The sequence below is a fragment of the Marmota monax genome, unplaced genomic scaffold (genome assembly GCF_021218885.2).
Source record: "Marmota monax isolate L192 unplaced genomic scaffold, Marmota_monax_Labrador192_F-V1.1 WCK01_AAM20220418_F8-fsc00404, whole genome shotgun sequence".
Lineage (NCBI taxonomy): Eukaryota > Metazoa > Chordata > Mammalia > Rodentia > Sciuridae > Marmota > Marmota monax.
Genome location: NW_026694380.1, coordinates 641,261 through 660,635, shown reverse-complemented (window position 1 = coordinate 660,635; position 19,375 = coordinate 641,261). Strand labels below are relative to the sequence as shown.

Below are 19,375 nucleotides of genomic sequence, written 5' to 3'. Positions count from 1 at the left end.
TCCAAGCTCTAATTTTCCGGGGGGAAATGGCCAGCATCTCATTGAGGGGGTTCTTCTGCCCAGAGGATTCCAAGCCACCCTAAATCTTAATATGTCAAGTAATTAACAAATAATAAAACACAAACACTCAGAAATATATTTACAAACAGCGAAGTCCCTGATAGATCTAGTCCACATGAGTTCTTGAAGTAGACAAAGAGAAAATGGCTCTGGTGGTTTATTTAAGGGGGTACATCAAAGGCAGGGATAAGTTTTCAAGGGTGAGTCTTGCTTCAGTGATGTCTTGCAGTCAGCAGGTTGATTGACATCTCGGCAAGTCACACTCATCTCAGGTGTTGTGTAGAATCTTAGGCAGAGCTTGAAGGGGAAGTTCACCTGCTTCAGGCAGTCAATGCCTATGGGGGTTGCTCAGGAAGGTCCCAGGGCCAGACTTATCTCCTCAGGAGGATACTAGCAACATAGTCCACACACAGCCCACAGATGGCTAATCACTAGGAAAACACCAAATTCCAAAAGAGGACATCCTATAAAGTGTTTGACCAGTACTCCTCTAAATTATCAAGGTCAGAAAAATCAAGGAAACTTTGTAAAACTGTCACAGGCAAGAAGAATCCAAAGACACTGGACAAATATACATAATGTGGTACCTTGGATGAATCCTGGAACAGATAAAGGACATTAGGTAAAGACTAAGACAATCCAAATAAAATATTGACTTTAATGATAATTATCAACATTGATTTATTAAGTATAGCAAATATACCAAATTCATGTGAGATGTTAGTAACAGGGGACACTGGACGCAGAGTACACAGAAACACTGTATTATCTTCTCATTTTTTTCTACAAATTGAAAACTATTCTAAAAAATAAAATATATTTAAAAGAAGAGAGACAGAGCTCAGTGACTCAAAAAGCTAAGGCAGGAGATCATAAGTTTGAGGCCAGCCCCAGCAACTTATGAGACCCTGTATCAAAATTTTTTAAAAAGTAAATATTTTAAAAAGGACTGGGGATGTAGCTCAGTGTTAAAGCGTCCCTGGATTCAATCCCTAGTACCAAAAGAAAAAAAGAACAGAGACTCAAGAGACATATCAGCTTAATACAATGTATGATTCTTTCTTTGATCCTGATTCAAACAAACAGTGGTGTATGTGTATATGTATGTCTATTAGACAATTTGGGAAATTTGAACTTTGCTTATTTTGAGATAAGAAGGAATTATTGCAAATTCTAGGAGCAATAATAATATTGTGGTTGTATTTATAAAGAGTTCTTACGTTGTTGTTGTTGTTGTTGTTGTTGTTGTTTTGTTTTGGGTACTGGGGATTGAACTCAGGGGCATATGACCACTGAGCCACATCCCAAGCCCTACTTCTAATTTAGAGACAGGGTCTCACTGAGTTGCTTAGCACCTCACTTTTTGCTGAGGCTGGCTTTGAACTCATCAGCCTCCTGTCTCAGTTTCATGAGCCACTGGGATTATAGACATATGCCACCACACCCCTCTGACTCCTTACCTTTTAGAGATACTGAAATACTAACATTAGAAATTATATGTCTAGGGGCTGGGCACTGTGGCGCAGGCCTGTAATCCCAGCAGCTCAGGAAGCTGAGGCAGGAGGATCAAAAAGGCAGTCTCAGCAATGGCGATGCAGTAAGCAACTCAGTGAGACCCTGTCTCTAAATAAAATACAAAATATGGCTGGGGATGTGGCTCAGTGGTCAAGTGCCCCTGAGTTCAATTCCCAATAGCAAAACCAGAAAAAAAAAAAGAAATGAAATATCTAGAATTTGTTCTAATAATCTAGGATGGAGTGTGAGAGTAGAGATGGAACCAGAGGGGGCTGGGGATGTGGCTCAAGCCTGGGTTCGATCCTCAGCACCACATACAAATAAAGATATTGTGTCTGCCGAAAACTAAAAAAAAAAAATTAAAATTCTCCCCCCCCTCTCTCCTTAAAAAAAAAAAAAGAGAGAGAGAGAGATGGAACCAGAGTATTCCTGAAATAATAATTTATTACATCTGGATGATGGGTATGTGAGAGTTCTTTGTTTAATTGTCTCAGCTTATGTGTATGTTTGAGTTTTCTGTGATAAAATTTTTAAAAGCCTCATATGCTCTCCTGCCATATATCTTTCCTCAACTCTCCATAACAAAATTCTTGAAGATATTTCAAAATATAAAATGTCTGTACACCTATCCTCTTACAGATTTATTGAGGCACAATTTATATCTCACAAAATTTAACCATTTTAAGTACACAATTCAATGAATTTAGTATATTCATAGTGTTGTGAAACTATCACCATAACCTAATTTTAGATTATATCACCTCCAAAAGAAACCTTACGTTGGAGCAGGGAGTATAGCTCAGTGATAGAACACTTATCTAAGATGCATGAGGCCCTGAATTCCATGTTCCATACCAAGCACTGAAAAAGAAGGAAAAACCTTGTGCTCATTTGCACTCATGCCCCATTCCAACCCCCATAGCTAGGCAATAGTTAATCTTTCTGTCTTTGTAGTTTTGTCTATTATGATCATTTAGTGTAAGTGGAATCATACAATATGTGATCTTTTTACTCAGAACTCTTTCACTTGGCATGTTTTTTAGGCACATTTACATATCAGTACCTCATTCCTTTTTATTGCTAGTTTCATTGTATGGATGTACCATATGCTGTTCACCAGTTCACCAACTGATGGATATTTGGGCTGTTTCCATTTTATGGATGTTGTAAATAATACTGCAATGAACATTATTATACATGTACCTATGTGGACATATACTTTCATTTTTCTTGGACAATATGGAATTTGTGGGCCTTGTGGGAAATCTACAACGAACATTTTAAGGATTTGCGAAGCTGGTTTTCAGTTCCAGGACAAGATGGGATAAATGCACTTCTGATTCTTCCTAATAAATGCAACCACAATCCTGAATTTTATATATAAAACAAATAAAAATAAAATTGAGATGAGAAAACAGACTGGCTAAGAATCTCAAGCTCCAAAGAATATGATGGTGAGGGGCTGGGGATGTGGCTCAAGTGGTAGCGCGCTCGCCTGGCATGCATGCGGCCCAGGTTCGATCCTCAGCACCACATACAAAAAGATGTTGTGTCCGCTGAAAACTAAAAAATAAATATTAAAAAATCTCTCTCAAAAAAAATTAAAAAAGAATATGATGGTGAGTTTTCTGAGTTTTGTTTTTACCTCACATATATGGAACTGGGTACTGGAAAAGCCAGCAACCAGGAAATTTCAACAGGCACAGGAAAAAAAAGAAAAAAAAAAAAAACTTTAACCAAATAATCAAGAAACAGACATCCTGACAATATAGAAAACTTGTAGAAAATTGCTGTCTACCTGAGGTAAACACCATAGTGGTAGGGGAGATCTTCACCTCACCTTCCAGGAAGGCTGAATGGGAAGTTTAGACATGACAATTTAGATGTTGACCCTCACCCAGCTGAAGTACCCCTCCCCACTGCTGGCATGGCATCAGAGAAGACCAAGTGGAAAGCCAGGATTATCAGCCCTGCCTGATGGCACCAGACTTCTCTCCATCATGTTTCTAGGGACTAATTGGGAAGCTGAAATAAGGGACCTTACACTTTCTCAGTCAATGTATGTCAGCAGAAGCCTACCCCTCCTGACTGCAATGCATCAGAACTCTCTTTCCTACACTGGCACGATGTCAGAAGACACCTGCTAAAACAGTTTTAAGTAGATCCAGAGTCTCATAATATCCAAAATGTCCAGGACACAAGTGAAACTCATTTATCATACCAAGAATGAGAAAGATCTCAAATAAAATAGGAAACAACAATTGACCTAAAATTCAAGATGACCTAAAAGATGAAATTATCTGATACATCTAAAGCCGACAGGTACTTTGAGGAGAGAGGGGAGATTGAACTCAGGGTCACTTAACCACTGAGCCACATCCCCAGCCCGTTTTAAATTTTTTATTTTGAGACAGGGTCTCTCTACATTGCTGAGACTGTCTTTGAACTCATGATCCTCCTGCTCTAGCCTCCAGCTGCTGGGACTACAGGCATTCACATCCAGGCTCGGCACAGACTAGTATTTTAAAGCAAGTATTAAAAGTGCTTCTCCAAGAATTGTGGCATATGCCTGTAAACCCCGCTTCTCTTGAGGCTAAGGCAGGAAGATTGCAAGTTCAAGCCCAACCTGAGCAATTTAGCAAGATCCTATCTCAAAATAAAAAAGGGCTGAGGATGTAGCTCTATGGTGAAGTGTCCCTGGATTCAAGCCCCAGTACAAGAAAGGAAGGAAGGAAAGAGAGAAAAGAAAAATACTTCAATAAAGCCAGGTTAAGTGGCCCATGCCTATAATCCAGATACTCAGGAGGCTGAGGCAGGAGGATCATAAGTTCCAGGTAGCCTTCACAATTTAGAAGCCCTGTCTCAAAATAAAAACAAAAAGGGTTGCATCTGGATTTAGTAGTAGAATACTCCTGAGTTCAATCCCCAGTACCAGAAAGAAAAAATAAAATAAAATGCCTCAACAAGTACTTATAAACTCTCTTTAAATGAAAAACATAAATAATATTGGCAAGGCTGGGGATGTGGCTCAAGTGGTAGCGCGCTCGCCTGCCATGCGTGCGGCCCGGGTTCGATCCTCAGCACCACATACAAACAAAGATGTTGTGTCCGCCAATAACTAAAAAATAAAATAAAAAAAATAATAATAATAATATTGGCAAAGAAATAAGATATAAAGGATAACTAAATAGAAATTTTAGAACTTAAAAATTCAGTAATCAAAATTAAAAACTCAGCAGAATGGAAAGTATAAAGGAAAAATAAAGTGAACTTAAAGATGGAAGGTATACAGGGCTAGTGTTGTGGCTCAGTGGTAGAGCGTTTACCTGGCACCTGTGAATGTTCTATCCTCAGCACCACATAAAAATAAATAAATAAAATAAAACTATTTTTAAAATGGAAGATATAAATTAATCTGGACTGAAAGAGAGAAAATAGACTGAAAAAATGAACAGAGGTTCAGAGATTTGTTGGACTAACAAAAAAGTAAACATTCACATCATAAGAATCTCAGAAGGAACTGGACACAGTGGTTAGATACCTGTAATCTCAGCTATTCTGGAGTCTGAGGCAGGAGGGTTCAAAGTTGAAGCCAACTTAGACAACTTAGTAAAAACCCATCTCAAAACAATTTTTTTTAAAAAAAAGTCGGGGGCACGCTCAGTGGTAAAGTGCTTGCTTAGCATTTGCAAGGTGCAGGGTTCAACTCCTGGTACCGCAAAAAAAAAAAAAAAAAAAAAAAAAAATCACTGAAGGAGAAGAAAATAATGGAACTCTTGTTCCATTAAAATAAATAATGGCTGAAAAGCTCCAAGATTAGATAAAAGGTAAGAGTTGGGGATATAGCTCAGTGGCAGAATACCTTGTCTAGCACAAATGAGGCCCTGAGTTCAATCTCCCTTCTGAAAAACAAAACAAAACCAAATTAGGCAAAAGATATAAACCTATGGATTTAAGTGGTGGAGACCCTGACAAGCTAAATTTTATGTGTTTATTGGTCATTTGTATATCTTTTGGGGGAAATGCCTATTCAAATCTCATGCCTTTTTTGTTTGTTTGTTTTTTGTTTGTTTGTTTGTTTGTTTTTGAGACAGGGCCTTGCTAAGTTGCTGAGGCTGGCTTTGAATTTACAATCCTCCTGCCTCAGCCTCCAGAACCACTGGAAACAGGTTTTTGCCACTGCACCTAGCTTCTTGCCCATTTTTAAATGATCATTATTGAGTTATAAGAGTTCTTTTTATATTCTGGATAAAAGTCCCTTAGCCAATATATGATTTGCAAATATTTGTTTCCCATTTTGTTGTTTATCTTTTCATTTTCTTTATGGTGCCTTTCAGAGCATCAAAGTTTCCAATATTAAAAAAAATGTATTTTTAAAATTGTATTTATTTGTTTGCTTGTTTATTTATTTTTACTGGAGATTAAACCCAGGGACACTGAATTAGATCCCCAATTGTTTTTATTTTTTATTTTGAGACAGAGTCTCACTAAATTGCCCAAGGTGACCTCGAACTTGTGATCCTCCTGCCTTAGCCTCCAGAGCCACTGGGATTATAAGTGTATGCCACTGAGCCCAAAGTTTCTAAGTTCAATGAAACCCAATTATAAATATTCTATTTGATTGCTGTACATTTTCTATCATGTGCAAGAAATCATTTTCGTAATAACCCAAGATCATGAATATTTACTCTCAGACTTTCTTCTAATAGTTTTATAGTTTTAGCTCCTTCATTTAGGTTTATGGTCAACTTTGAGTTAATTTTTAGATATGGTATGAGGTTAGAGTCCAAATTTATTCTTTTGCATGTGGAGACACAACGGTTCCAGTACTATTTGTTGAAAAGACTTCACCACCTTGAGATACCTGGGTACCTTTTTAAAATTAATTAGTCATAAATCAATTCTGTTGCATTTATCTATGTGTCTAACCTACCAATATCATGCTGATTTCCATAGTCTTATAGTAACTTTCAAAATTGAGAAGTGCAAGTTTTCTGTTGTTCTTTTTAAAACTGTTTGGCTATTCTAGATCCTTAACATTTTCATATGAACTTTGTTATCAACTTGCCAATTTCTGAAAAAAAAAATTAAATCAGCTGGACTTTTGATAGGAAACACATTGAATCTTTAGATCAATTTGTTTAGTATTAATAATAGTAATAATAGTAAGTCCTCTTACCTAGGAAAATGGAATGCTCATTATTTCAGTATTTTAATTATTTTCAGCAATGTTGTATAGTATTCAGTGAATGAATCCTGCCATCTTCTATTAAATTTATTCCAGAGAAATTTATTCTTTTGATAATATTGGAATGGAATTGTTTTCTTAATTTCTTGGTTTTTACTGCTGTTTTTTGTACTGGACACTTTACCACTAAACTACATTCCCAGCCCTTTATATTTTTTATTTTGAGACAGAGTCTCACTAAGTTGATTAGGGTCTCACTAAATTACTGAGGCTGGCCTCAAACTTGCAATCCTGCCTCATCCTTTCGAGTCCCTTGGATTATAGGTATAAGCCACCATGACTGGCCTTAATTTCATTGTTAAATTGCTAGAACATGGAAATATACTTGGACTTTGAGTATTGATGTTGTATCCTGAGAACTTGCTAGACTTTTTCATTAGTACTAAGAGTATTTGGAGGGATTTGTTAGAATTTTCTGCATGTAATATCATGTCATGTGCAAAGAAATATAGTTTTACTTCTTCCATAGCCTTCCTTTTCATTTTCTCCATTCCAATCTGAATGCTTACACTGTCTGGTGTACACTCCCCTACAATATTAAAGAGATCTTTGTTCCCAAGTATAGGGGTAAAACATTTGGTCTTTCACCTTTAGGTATGTGATATTAATATTTTCATAAACACACTTTCCCAAGTTGAGTAAGTTCCCTTCTATTTGTAATTTTTCAGGTTTTTATCATGAACAGGTATTGGGTTTTATCAAATGCTTTTTCTGTACTTACTGAGATGATTATGTTATTTTTGTCCTTTATTCTAACAAATTTGGTATATTACTTGATTATTGGATGTTAATTACTAATTTGATATATTTACTTCTTTTTTATTAGTTGTTCATGATAATACAATGATCTTGACATATTATACATTTGAATCAAATGGGGTATAATTTCTCATTTTTCTAAGTGTACAGGTTGCAGAAACACATTGGTTATACAGCCACGTACATACATACAGCAATACTAGTGTCTATTTTATTCTGATGCCCTTCCTATCCCCCTTTCCCCTCCCCTCCCCTACAATATATTTACTTCTTATAGGTCTATTCAGATTTTCTTTTTTCCCCTTGAATCAATGTTAGCAACATGTGTTATTCTAGGAAATTGTCTATTACATCACTTCTAATATGTTAACAAATAATAGTTGATGATTTTCTCATGTTACATCAGTATTGATGTCCCCCCTTTCATTCCTGATTTTAGTAATTTATGTCTTCTCTTTTTATTCATCAAGCTAACTAAGGAATTATCAAAATTGTTAACCTTGACAAAAAGACAGCTTTGGGACTCATTAATTTTCTCTATTATTTTTTATTTTCTCTTTTATTTATTTTCACTTTAATACTTATTATTTCCTTCCCATGGCTTGCTTTGGGTTTACTATGTGTTCTTTTTCCAGTTGTGTGTGTGTGTGTGTGTGTGTAGGTATGTGTATATGTATATAAATATATATATAAATACCTTTATTTTATTTATTTATTTTTATGTGGTGCTGAGGATCGAACACAGGGCTGCATATGTGCTAGACGAATGCTCTACCTCTGAGCTACAACCCTAGCCCTTTTTCTAGTTTCTTAAGGTAGAATTTTATATTATTATAATCTTTATTCTTTATTTTTTTTCTAACAGGTATTACCAACTATAAAAAGTTTCTATAAACAGTTTTATCTGTATCTTGAGAATTCTGGTGTGTTTTTTTTTCATTCAGCTCAAAATATTTTCTAATTTGCCTGTGATTGCTTCTTTGATTTGTTGGTTGTTTAGAAGTGTGTGTGTAATTTTTGCATATTAGAATTTTCCCAAATTTGCTTTCATTGTTTATTTCTAATTCTATTGTGATCAGAGTACATATTTTGCATGATTTCAATCCCTTTAAAATCATTGAGACTTGTTTTATGACTTAGCATATGGTCTAGCTTGGAGAATGTTCCATGTGCACCTAAAAAAAAAATGTTATACTCTGCTCTTTTTTGGTAGAGTGTTTCAGAGTTCTCCATTAGAGAATTTAATTGATGTGTTGTCCAGTCCTTAGCTCTCAGCCCTCTTTGTAGACTGAAGATAACTGCCTCCCCAAAGTCACACTCTTTTCAGAGTCAAACCACCTCACAGCTGAATAATGTGTGGATGTAAAGGCCTGGCTACCTCATCCCAACTCCAGATTAAATCTCAATGTCTGCTTCCCAGAGACCCAACCTGCATATCCCTAATTCAGTCAAACCATGACAACCCCGGTTTCAAAACATATTTTGTATCAGACCTCTTCTCACCTTGCCACCATCATTTTTCATAGGTCACCATGTAGGGAATGGCTTGGGCTAGGGGTTGGGGGAAACATGGAAGCAAGGAAACCAGGTGGGATACTATTGCAATATATCCAGTAGGATTTGGTGGTGGTGTGGTGAGTAGCTGTCTGATTTAGAATTTATTTTGAAACTAAAGTGGACATCTCTTATTGACCTCCCAATTTAAAATAACCCCAAAGTCATTCTTTCTTACCCTTCTTTATATTACCTCATACTCCTTATAACTATCTAATACTATATTTTACATTTACTTGCTGTCTGTCGTTTTGTTCACTACTGAAAATTCAGAGCATAAAACAGTGCCTGGCATACAGCAAGTGCTCAACAAAGAATTTTTGGATGAATAAATGAGCCAATCACATGCAACAGTACTTCTTGAAAGTGGCATTGAATGTGGTAAGTAAAGGCATACAGGAATGTCTGGATGTGTGGTTTCTGGTGCAATCCCAAGTAGAAACTTATTTTCCAGTCATTCTCACATTATTTTTTAAATGACAAAAAATATAATTCCCACTAAGATAGATGGTGCTTCCAGGTAGAAAGAACATGGGTTTGGAAGTAAATACCCTCTGTCTGAAACTCAGTAGCTACATGACCTTGGGCAAGTGACTCAACTGCTTTGAGCCCCACATATCACTGTAAATGGAAGTAATAATATTCTGCTCCTGAAGGTTTTTAGGTTTTTATTTGCAGTATTAACGATTGAACCCAGGGTCTTGTGCTTCTGGGGGTATTTTAAATGCGATAGTACATGGTCAATTGAGGTTCCGCTTCACACAAGCCTAAAATAAGTAAATAAAACATAAAAATATCTCTGCCTTTGGGGAACTGCCAGTCATTAAATAAGAAAAATAAATGAAATATATAACATGCTAGTTAGATGGTTAAAAAAAAAAGTAGCAATAAAAAGAAGAACCAAAAGGGATGGGAAACATGGGAGAGAACTTCCAATTTGGGAATAGGATAGACAAGGAAGACCTCCAAGAAAAAGTGTCTTTTGTGGAGGAAGGAGTAATGCAGATAGGTGGGGGAGGAGAAGATCCAAGCAGCAAGAAGAGCAAATGTAAAAGCCCTGGGATGTGCATGAACCTGTTTAAAGAACAGTGAGGAGGCCAGTGTGGCACAATGAATAAGAGGAATAACTACAGTTAGCTCAGAAAAGTAAATGGGGCAAGGAGTGATAGGGTGGATGTGTAGGGCCTTGAAGGCCCTGAAAGGAAGTTAGCTTTACTCTGAGTAATTAAAGAATTTTGAGCAGAGAAGTTACATGATCTAACTCACATTTTAACAGATTCATTCTGGCTGCGGTGTAGATAAATGGCCAAAAAAAGCAAGGGCAGCAGTAGGGGGAAAGGAGATGCAAGAGATGAATCTGGATACATTTTGAAGGTAGAAACAATGGGATTTAAGACAGATTGGAAGCCAGATGCAATGGCACATGCCTTTAATTCCAGCAACTTGAAAGGCTGAGGCAGGAGGATCACGAGTTCAAAGCAAGCCTGGGTAACTTAGTGAGGTTCTAAGAAGCTTAGTGAGACTCGATTTCTCAATAAAAAGGGCTGGGGATATGGCTCAGTGGTTATGTGCCCCCTGCATTCAATCCCCAGTACCAAAAAAAAAAATCGCAAGAACCATTTCTATCAGTAGGAAGGAGAAGGTTTATAATGGAAAATCAGATCAATTTTGAGCAAATTGGGTTTAAAGTACTCACCAGACATTGGAAGTACAAGTCTGGAATTCCAGGGAGTGGTCTGATCTAGAAATAGTAATTTGAAGTTGTCAACACAAACATGGTCTTTGAAGAAACTATTTAAATCTGGTGGGGAACCATGAAACTGTATGAGATCACCTAGGGACAGAAAAAGAAAAGATCCAGGAATTGAGGCATGAACACTACCACGTAAGAAGTCTGGGAGACCCAGCAGCTCAGGAGGCTGAGGCAGGAGAATCACGATTTCAAAGCCAGCCTCAACAAAAGCAGGGCGCTAAGCAACTCTAAATAAAATACAAAATAAGGCTTGGGATGTGGCTCGGTGGTTGAGTGCCCTGAGTTCAATCTCTGGTACTGCCCCTGTAATGCCAGATTCATGGGACCCCAATAGACCTCCAGGAGCCGAATCCGATGCAATCACACAAGAGTCTCTATTGCAAGCCTGGACTCAACAACCGTTCCCGACACAGCGGTCCTGAGGAGTGAGTCCCGGTCCTTTGTTCAATGAGATTTTATAGGTTTTGGGGGATACTCTATGTGTCATAACATCATATAGAAAATCATTTCACACCGAGGGAAAGTCAAACAACAATTAACATTGATTAGCACATTCACTGGGGGGAACAAGTTGAGTAGGAGTGTTTGGTTAGTAAAAGAGGAGGATTCCTTTGAACTGATTGTTTTAAGCCATGAGGGGTGTTTGTGCTAAACTACATGGTTTCCCAACATGTTATCAACCACCATAAACTACTGGGGGGGGTCATCTGGCATCCCAGGTATTTTCCCTGTCTCATGCTGATTGGTGGCTGCTAGAGGGTTGCTATGGGTCCTCACCTAGCCTGACTGAATCAGGGACACCTGGCTCTGCAGATCTCTCCTGTTATTTTCAGACAAACAACTCAGCAGGGTGGATATGTGCCTAGGAGCTCTCTGTGGGTTTTTCCAAGGACAAGGGTCACACCCCCTTCGTTGGACAGGCTTTGAGGTAGAAGCTGTTTTCAAAACTGGAGTCACATCAGTTTCTCACCCCCCCACACACACACCAAAAAAAGAAAAAGAAGAAGAAGTCAGGGAGAGGAGGCCAGAGTGGTGGTACATGTAAAATATTCAGGAGGCTAAAGCAGGAAGATCTTGATTTTGAGGCCAGCCTTGGCAACTTTGTGAAATCCTGTCTCAAAATAAAAATTTAAAAGGACTGGGGATATAGCTCAGTGGTAGAATGTCCCTGGGTTTGATCCTCAGTATGAAAGAAGGAGAGAGAGAGACAGAGGAAGGAAGGAAGAAGAGAGGAAAGAAGGAAAGATTGATTTATCAGCATGGGGTCAATTTTGCTTATTTTTATATCTATGGTGGGCTGTTGTCTTCTTTGTGTTTAGTCACATTATCAGGGCCTAGCTCAAAGACTGATCCTCTGAAGGTCAGAACCTGAAGTATGCATGATTGACAGGTTATCCCACTCAGGAAATATACACTGAAAGAGAAGTCAGTTGAGCAAAATGAACCTCTCTTTGAAGGGATATTATAAGGAAAGGGGTCATTTTCACCAGAGAGAACTTTGTGCCCCTGCCATGCTGTAGATCACTTTAATGACCATACCATCATGGTTAGCATCAACCTCTGGGAAGCCTTTATGAAGGAAAAGCAAGCTCTTAGGCAAGTCTCCATATTCTTTGGGGATGTAAGGTCCTAGAAGACAGTGAGTGTGTCTGAGACCCAGGAACAGCAGGTTCATACTGCCTGACCTCAAGCAGGATAAGCAAAGAATGAACCAAGCACCTTCCTGACACTATCCTTAAACAGTTTCTGCCTTACACCACTCCTGGTTCCCCTTCCACCTAACAATGTCTCTGTCTCCATTGCCAATTCTTCTTTTTCCCAAGCTCTAGCCGAGTGCCCCAGCCTCCTTCTCTAAAATGCTATGAGGTCAGCAACACAGCAGAAATGGCAAGTTCAGTTCTTTCCACCCAGGTTTTTTCTTTGTGGTTCCATGAGAAGCCTAATGTTTCTTCCTATTTTCCTTTTGCTACTCATCAACACCAAATCCCCCAATCAGAAAATCAAAGAGGGCAAAAGGAGGGGTTTTTCACACCAGGTTTCCCCTTCCCAGATCCCTATACCCTTGGCTCCTCAGCTGCTGCCTCAACTAAGGAGGTGATACAAAAATGGCTTTACCAATAACACAATGGGCCTAAGGCACAGACAGGAAACTCACAAAAGAAGAATCATGAATCATCATTACCTAGATGAAAATGTTAACCCTAACAACAAAATACTTCTTTTTTTTTTTTTTTTTTTTTTTTGTACTAGGAATTGAATCCAGGGACACTCTATCACTGAGCTACATTCCAAACCCTTTTTATATTTTATTTGAGACAGAGTCTCACTAAGCTGCTCAGGCAGGGCTTGAACTTGGGATCCTCCTGCCTCAGCCCCTCAAGTAGCTGAGATTCTGGGCATGCACTATCATGCCCAGCAACAAGATATAAATTTAAAGCAATAATGATATGCCATTTTGCCTAATACCTAGGGTTGAAAAGAGTAAGGACATATATATAGACCTTGCTGACTGGAATATAAAGTCCTGCACTGATCTTTGGAGAATGATATTGGCCACACTTAAGGACCAAGAGTTTTGACCCAGGAAACAGACAACCACACAAATTATGTAGATTCAAGAATACTTACTGCAAAATAGTTTATATATTTTTAAAAATTGACACCCACCTAAATGTGTTACAATAGGAAATTGGTTTAAATGAATGAGGGGGTTCATCAAATAGTGGTATACTAGGCAACTATTAAGAATGATGGCGGGCTGGACATATTGCTCATTAGTAGTGCACATGCTCACCATGCCTGAGGCTCTGGGTTCAATACCAAGCATCAAAAAATGAAAAAATAATAAAATTCAGACTTACTCAAGCTATCTACAAAATAACTGACCTATATTCTTTTTTAAATTGATACATTATAGTTATATATAATAGAATTTTTGATGGCATATTTGTACATGCACATCACATAATTTGATCAATCTCATTTCCATTACTTTCCCTCTCTCTCCTCTCTTCCTTCCCATTGATCTGCTTGCTCTACTTTACTGATCAATCTTCCATCTATTATTATTATTATTATTACATTATAATTATAAGTGGGATTCATTATAGCATATTCATAAATTAACATATAATAATTTGGTAGATTTCATTCCCTAGTACTTCCCCAGTCCCTCCCCCGACCCTTGATCCCTTTTCTCTACTCTGTTGGTCTCCTTTCTGACCTGTATTCTTTTAAATGTCAACATCATGAAAGGCAAAGTGAGTCTAAAGAAACATACCTACATTAAAGGAATGTAAAAAGACAAATACTAGCCGGGTGCGGTGGTCCCTCCTATAATGCCAATGGCTCGGGAAGATTGCGAATGGTTGAGTGCCCCTGAATTCAATCCCAGGTACCCAAAACAAAAAGACTTAAATACTAAATACAATATAATGAGTGATTCTACATTAGATCCTGGGCCTAGAAATAAAATTTTTATAAAGGGTGTTATTGGGCAATTAGCAAAATTTGAATATGGATTGCAGATTAGAACACTGTATTATATCAATCTAAGTTTCTTAAGGTCACTTCATCTTTTGCCCACCAGTATTAGTGATTGAACCCAGGTACACTCTATCACTGAGCTATATCTCAAGCTCTTTTTATTTTTTATTTTGAGACAGGGTCTTGCTAAGTTTCTGAGGCTGGCCTCCAACTTGAAATCCTCCTGCCTCAGTCTCCTGACTAGCTGGAATTATGGGCATATACGACCCAGCCTGGCTAAATTTCCTTATTTTGATAATTGTAGTGTATTATATAAAAAGATGTTCTTGTCCTTAAGAAATTCATGCTGATGGGTTTAGAGGTACTGGCCTTGTGTGTGACTTAACTCTCAAAGGATTCAAGAAAAAAATGCTACTAATGTGCATTTATAGAGAAATAATGATAAAGCATATGTGGTCAAATGATATCCATTGGTGAATCCAAGGGTAGGGTATCCAGGAATTCTTTTTAGTATTTTTGCTGCTTTTATATAAGCTTTAAATTATTTCAAAATAAAAAGTTTAAAAAGAAAAAAAGAAAGGGAGGGAGGGAGGAAGAAAAGAAGGAAGGGAGGGAGGGAGGGAAGGAGGGAAGGAGAAAGGGCGAGGGAGAGACAAATGGCACCGATGATGTATATTCCTTGGCAAGAGAGGTGTTCAGAACACTCCAGAATGCAGCCCAGGTCAACACTGGGTGTGTGCGGCTGCCGAGACACCTCCACAACCCTGGACTCTTGCTCTCTGTGCTACTAGAGGAACTGAGCATGCAGTTGACCTCAAAGCTCTCCTGGGCTGACTTAAGAAGATGGAATGAGACTTCAAGGCAACAAATTTCCTTTTGTAGTTTTATTTACTCCAATTTTATATTATACATCCCAGAGATCTCCACAGTAGAGGGAAGCAGAGATGGAAGGAGTAAAAGCTACCCAAATTCAGTATTTGCTACAAATAATTCAGAATGAAAAAGTTAGAATTTTAAATTTAGAATAGATGATAGAATATACTAGAATTTAGGAAACACTATGTTCATTTATCATTGATGATGACAAATATGAAGGCCAAGATTTCCTCCTAAAACCAGCTGAGTATCTTGCCCATTCCCCAGAAGGAGGGGAAAAAAAGAGTCCCCACAAGGACCAAGGTGAGGTCCAGAGGTCCCTGGGTCTTTTCTGCAAGGTAAATGGTTTCAAATCATGACAAGTTGCAGGTCCTCTGAGAAGCATCTGTACTCATGAGGCAAGTTAAGCATCATCTCTTGGGAAGAGGAACAGGGAGATCCCTCACTACCCCACACCTCTGCTTCCAGATCCTTCCCCTCTGGAGGCTCAGGGGTAGCCACCTTGCAATTCTCTTCTCTAGAAAGGAGAAACCAGATTCACAAACAGAAGAACTGAGACTACCCCCCACCAGGGGCCTCAGAAACCAAGCCAGTTCTCCCCTCCTATCTTCACCTGCCATTCATTCATACCGTCCTACTTCTCCCACTTCCCCAGGGGTTGTCAGGGACAGAAGGCCCCTCCTTCATCCCCCTCAATGTTCCTCCAACCCCCCCACACCACCATTCACTAGGGTGTCCAGGACATTGTGTGACTCAGGAAACAGCTCAGACATTAGGCTTGCAGCAGGCTGAAGAGGACAAGGAAAGGGCAGTGTGAGCCAAGGAGGTGGCCCTGCCACAGTGAGGGCTCTGAAAGTCCCTGCCTGAAAAGGGAGAGGAGATCTGGGCTTGGGGATGCTCTGGAATGCAGCCCCCTTCCCTGCTGCTGCTTCTGCTGCTGCCGCCACCACCGTGTTTCCTAGTTGTCATGGCCAGAGGTGAGTTATGGGGTGTGAGAGGAGGGGGAGTCCATTTTCCCTTAAGAGGATGTCCAGTGGGGTGGGAGAAATAGAGCTGACCCCCAGGTTTTGAAGGGACACTAGATAGAAGAGATTTTCCCAAAAAATGCAGACAGCCTGTAGGGAGAACCGACCGCCACAGAAGCTGCTCCAACCCAGGCTTTGGGCTGGGTGCCAGTAGGGACTGTTGGGGGGATGGGTGAGAGGGCGCCCATCCCCAGGGAAACCCAGTTAGCCCTGGAGCTAAGTTAAGTGTACTCTTATAACCACGTTGAGAAGGGCAGATCGACCACCTGCTAGGGGGGAAGATGAGAGGCGATCAGGAGGTGGAGATGTGGAAGGTCATGGGTCCACCATGTCCCTTTCCTGTCCAGCTGTCCCCACCCCCCGGAAGGCTTGATTCTGGGCCCTTCCTGGCCTTCCTGGAGGAAATCCCTTCAATGTCTCAGCCATTCACCTCCTGGGGCCCCCTTGCCCCCCTTCTGTTCCCTGTTGTCTTGCTTCCTAGGGATGGAGTCCAGGGCTGGACTTGGAAGGCTAGAGAGTAAACAGGAAAGGGGGGTGTTAGGGAGTAGTAACTGAGAGGCCTGGGATGGAAGGAACTGAGGCATGGGACCACACGTGGACTGGAACAGGGTATGATGGTAGTTTAGAGCATGCATGGGGGCTTGCTTTGAACAGGTCTCTTAGGAGCACCTGGAGGAGGAAGTGAGACACAAGCTCCATGGCTCCATCTCATTCTCCGTTTCCATCCATAGGGCTGCTGTGCGGAAGTTTTCCAGAACCCTGTGCCAATGGAGGCACCTGCCTGACCCTGCCTCAGGGGCAAGAGACCTGCCTGTGAGTGTACCTTGTGGGACTAGAAGACTAGAAAGAAATGGGGAGGGAGAGTGAGGGAAGAAAGGAGAATGAGGGGAAGTGAAGGAGATGAAGGGAAACAAATAAGGCAAGGGAGAAGGGTGGGAGAGAAGGGAAAGAGGGGCCAGTGATGTGAGTTTTCCTCTCTCCCTCCCACCCAGGTGTGCCCCTGGCTTCCTGGGCAAGACATGCAAGTTTCCTGACCCCTGCCAAGATGCTCAGCTCTGCCAGAATGGGGGCAGCTGCCAAACCCTGCTTCCCACCTCACCAGGCTCCTCTAGCTCCCCCTCTCCATTGCCCCCCAGCTTCTTCTGCAACTGCCCCACTGGCTTCACTGGTAAAAGGTGCCAGGTCCGCCTCCAAGACCCCTGTCTTCCCTCCTTCTGTTCCAAAAGGGGCCGCTGCCACATCCAGGCTTCAGGCCACCCACAGTGCACCTGCATGCCTGGATGGACAGGTAAGCTCTGGTGGGAGTGGAGTGGAGAGGACAGGCAACAGCAGTGGGCTAGGAAAGATGTGGGCTGGGAAAGATGGAACTGGACACCATCACCACTGTTGCATATGCTGTAAAGTGAGTTTCCTTGTCATTATCCAGGTCAGAGTTGCCAGGTCCAGATTAGGAAATCAGATCAGAGAGGCAAAGCAACTCATCCAAGAGCATACAACCAGTTTTGTGGCACAAAAAGATACCAATCTGAATCTCTTACCTGTAGAAGCTGGGTGCTTTTCACCTCCTCCAAGAAGGTCATCACTGTAGGGACCCCATCATTGCTACTTGGCCTTTTGGCTAAGATCAGGTGTTATAGGACCCCAGGTCCCAGTTTTCCCCGGGTAAGGCCAATTTGCAATATCCATTTTCAGTTTAGAAAATAAGGTTGCTCCAGATATAATCCTACCAAGGCATGGCAAAACTAAGGCAGGGGTGATGGAACAGGGTAAAGTGAGCACAGAAATAAAAGGAGGAAAATTCAAATATTCAATCCACAGGTTATCTGCAGGGAGATCAGAGTCATCTCAGATGGGCTGGAATTTGTGCAATGCTAGAAAGAGCTCCCTCTACCCTCTATTGCAGGTGAGCAGTGCCAGCTTCGGGACTTCTGCTCAGCCAACCCCTGCATCAATGGAGGCGTATGTCTGGCCACATACCCCCAGATCCAGTGCCGCTGCCCACCTGGCTTTGAGGGTCATGCCTGCCAACATGATGTCAATGAGTGCTTCCAGGACCCTGGACTCTGCCCTAAAGGCACCTCCTGCCATAATACCCTGGGCTCCTACCAATGTCTCTGCCCTGCAGGGCGGGAAGGTCCACACTGTGAGCTCCGAACAGGACCCTGCCCCCTGGCAGGCTGTTCAAATGGGGGCACCTGCCAGCTGGTGCCAGGGGGAGACACCACCTTTCACTTCTGCCTCTGCCCGCCAGGTGTGTCCTCATAGGTGCTTTTCTGTAGCCTCCTCCCCTTTCTGGGAAGGGAGGGTTGCCTCTTTTGGGTTCCTTCACCTGGCTAATCCCATGACTCTATCAGGCTTCACAGGCCTAGACTGCGAGGTGAATCCAGATGACTGTATTGAGCACCACTGTCAGAATGGGGGCATTTGCCAGGACGGACTGGGAACCTACACCTGCCTCTGCCCAGAGACTTGGACAGGTGAGTTGTTTAAGCCAAGTTAATGTCACCAGTGGCCAAGTCAGCCTGTGGCTTCCCTTCCTCACAGGACTCCCAGCTCTAGACCTTGTTCCTTTCCTACCTCCCTACAGGCTGGGATTGCTCTGAAGATGTGGATGAATGTGAGGTTCACGGTCCCCCTCACTGCAAAAATGGGGGTACCTGCCAGAACTTGCCTGGCAGCTTTCATTGTGTATGTGTGAGTGGCTGGGGAGGCACAGGCTGTGAAGAGAACCTGGATGACTGTGTTGCTGCTACCTGTGCTCCTGGATCCACCTGCATTGACCACGTGGGCTTCTTTTCCTGCCTCTGCCCACCTGGGCGCACAGGTATGGGGACTGAGGGGTGAGGGAAGAGTGAGGTAAAGGTGGAGGCTGAGAAGAACTGGGGGTCTCTTGGGAGGTCAATCAACCTTGCCCCCATCTGGCCCCTCCAGGCCTCCTATGCCACCTGGAAGATATGTGTCTGAGCCAGCCATGCCATGGGGAAGCCCAGTGCAGCACCAACCCCCTGACGGGCTCCACACTCTGCCTGTGCCAACCTGGCTACTCAGGGCCCACCTGCCACCAAGACCTGGATGAGTGTCAGATGGGTGAGGCACCCC

The 19,375-nt window shown here is 41.2% G+C and overlaps 1 protein-coding gene and 1 long non-coding RNA gene across 4 annotated transcripts in view; one reads left to right on the top strand and one right to left on the bottom strand.

Moving 5' to 3' along the window:
- Positions 1 to 202: 202 nt before the first annotated feature.
- On the bottom strand, positions 203 to 12,110 carry LOC124109329 (uncharacterized). Its single transcript, XR_006856905.2, has 2 exons — positions 10,833 to 12,110; positions 203 to 659 (listed from the first exon to the last, which is right to left on the bottom strand). It is a non-coding gene; the product is annotated as an uncharacterized LOC124109329 (long non-coding RNA).
- The window catches only part of Notch4 (notch receptor 4), a 27,726-nt gene continuing 17,760 nt past the window's right edge, over positions 9,410 to 19,375 (top strand). For all 3 annotated transcript variants that reach the window (XM_046467838.2, XM_046467837.2, XM_046467839.2), the window contains exons 1-8: positions 9,410 to 9,517; positions 15,983 to 16,228; positions 17,008 to 17,089; positions 17,269 to 17,564; positions 18,180 to 18,527; positions 18,631 to 18,753; positions 18,864 to 19,100; positions 19,208 to 19,363. In XM_046467838.2, the coding sequence (XP_046323794.1) occupies positions 16,156 to 16,228; positions 17,008 to 17,089; positions 17,269 to 17,564; positions 18,180 to 18,527; positions 18,631 to 18,753; positions 18,864 to 19,100; positions 19,208 to 19,363 (1,315 nt within the window). In that variant the 5' untranslated portion in view covers positions 9,410 to 9,517; positions 15,983 to 16,155. The remainder of the gene's footprint in view (positions 9,518 to 15,982; positions 16,229 to 17,007; positions 17,090 to 17,268; positions 17,565 to 18,179; positions 18,528 to 18,630; positions 18,754 to 18,863; positions 19,101 to 19,207; positions 19,364 to 19,375) is intronic.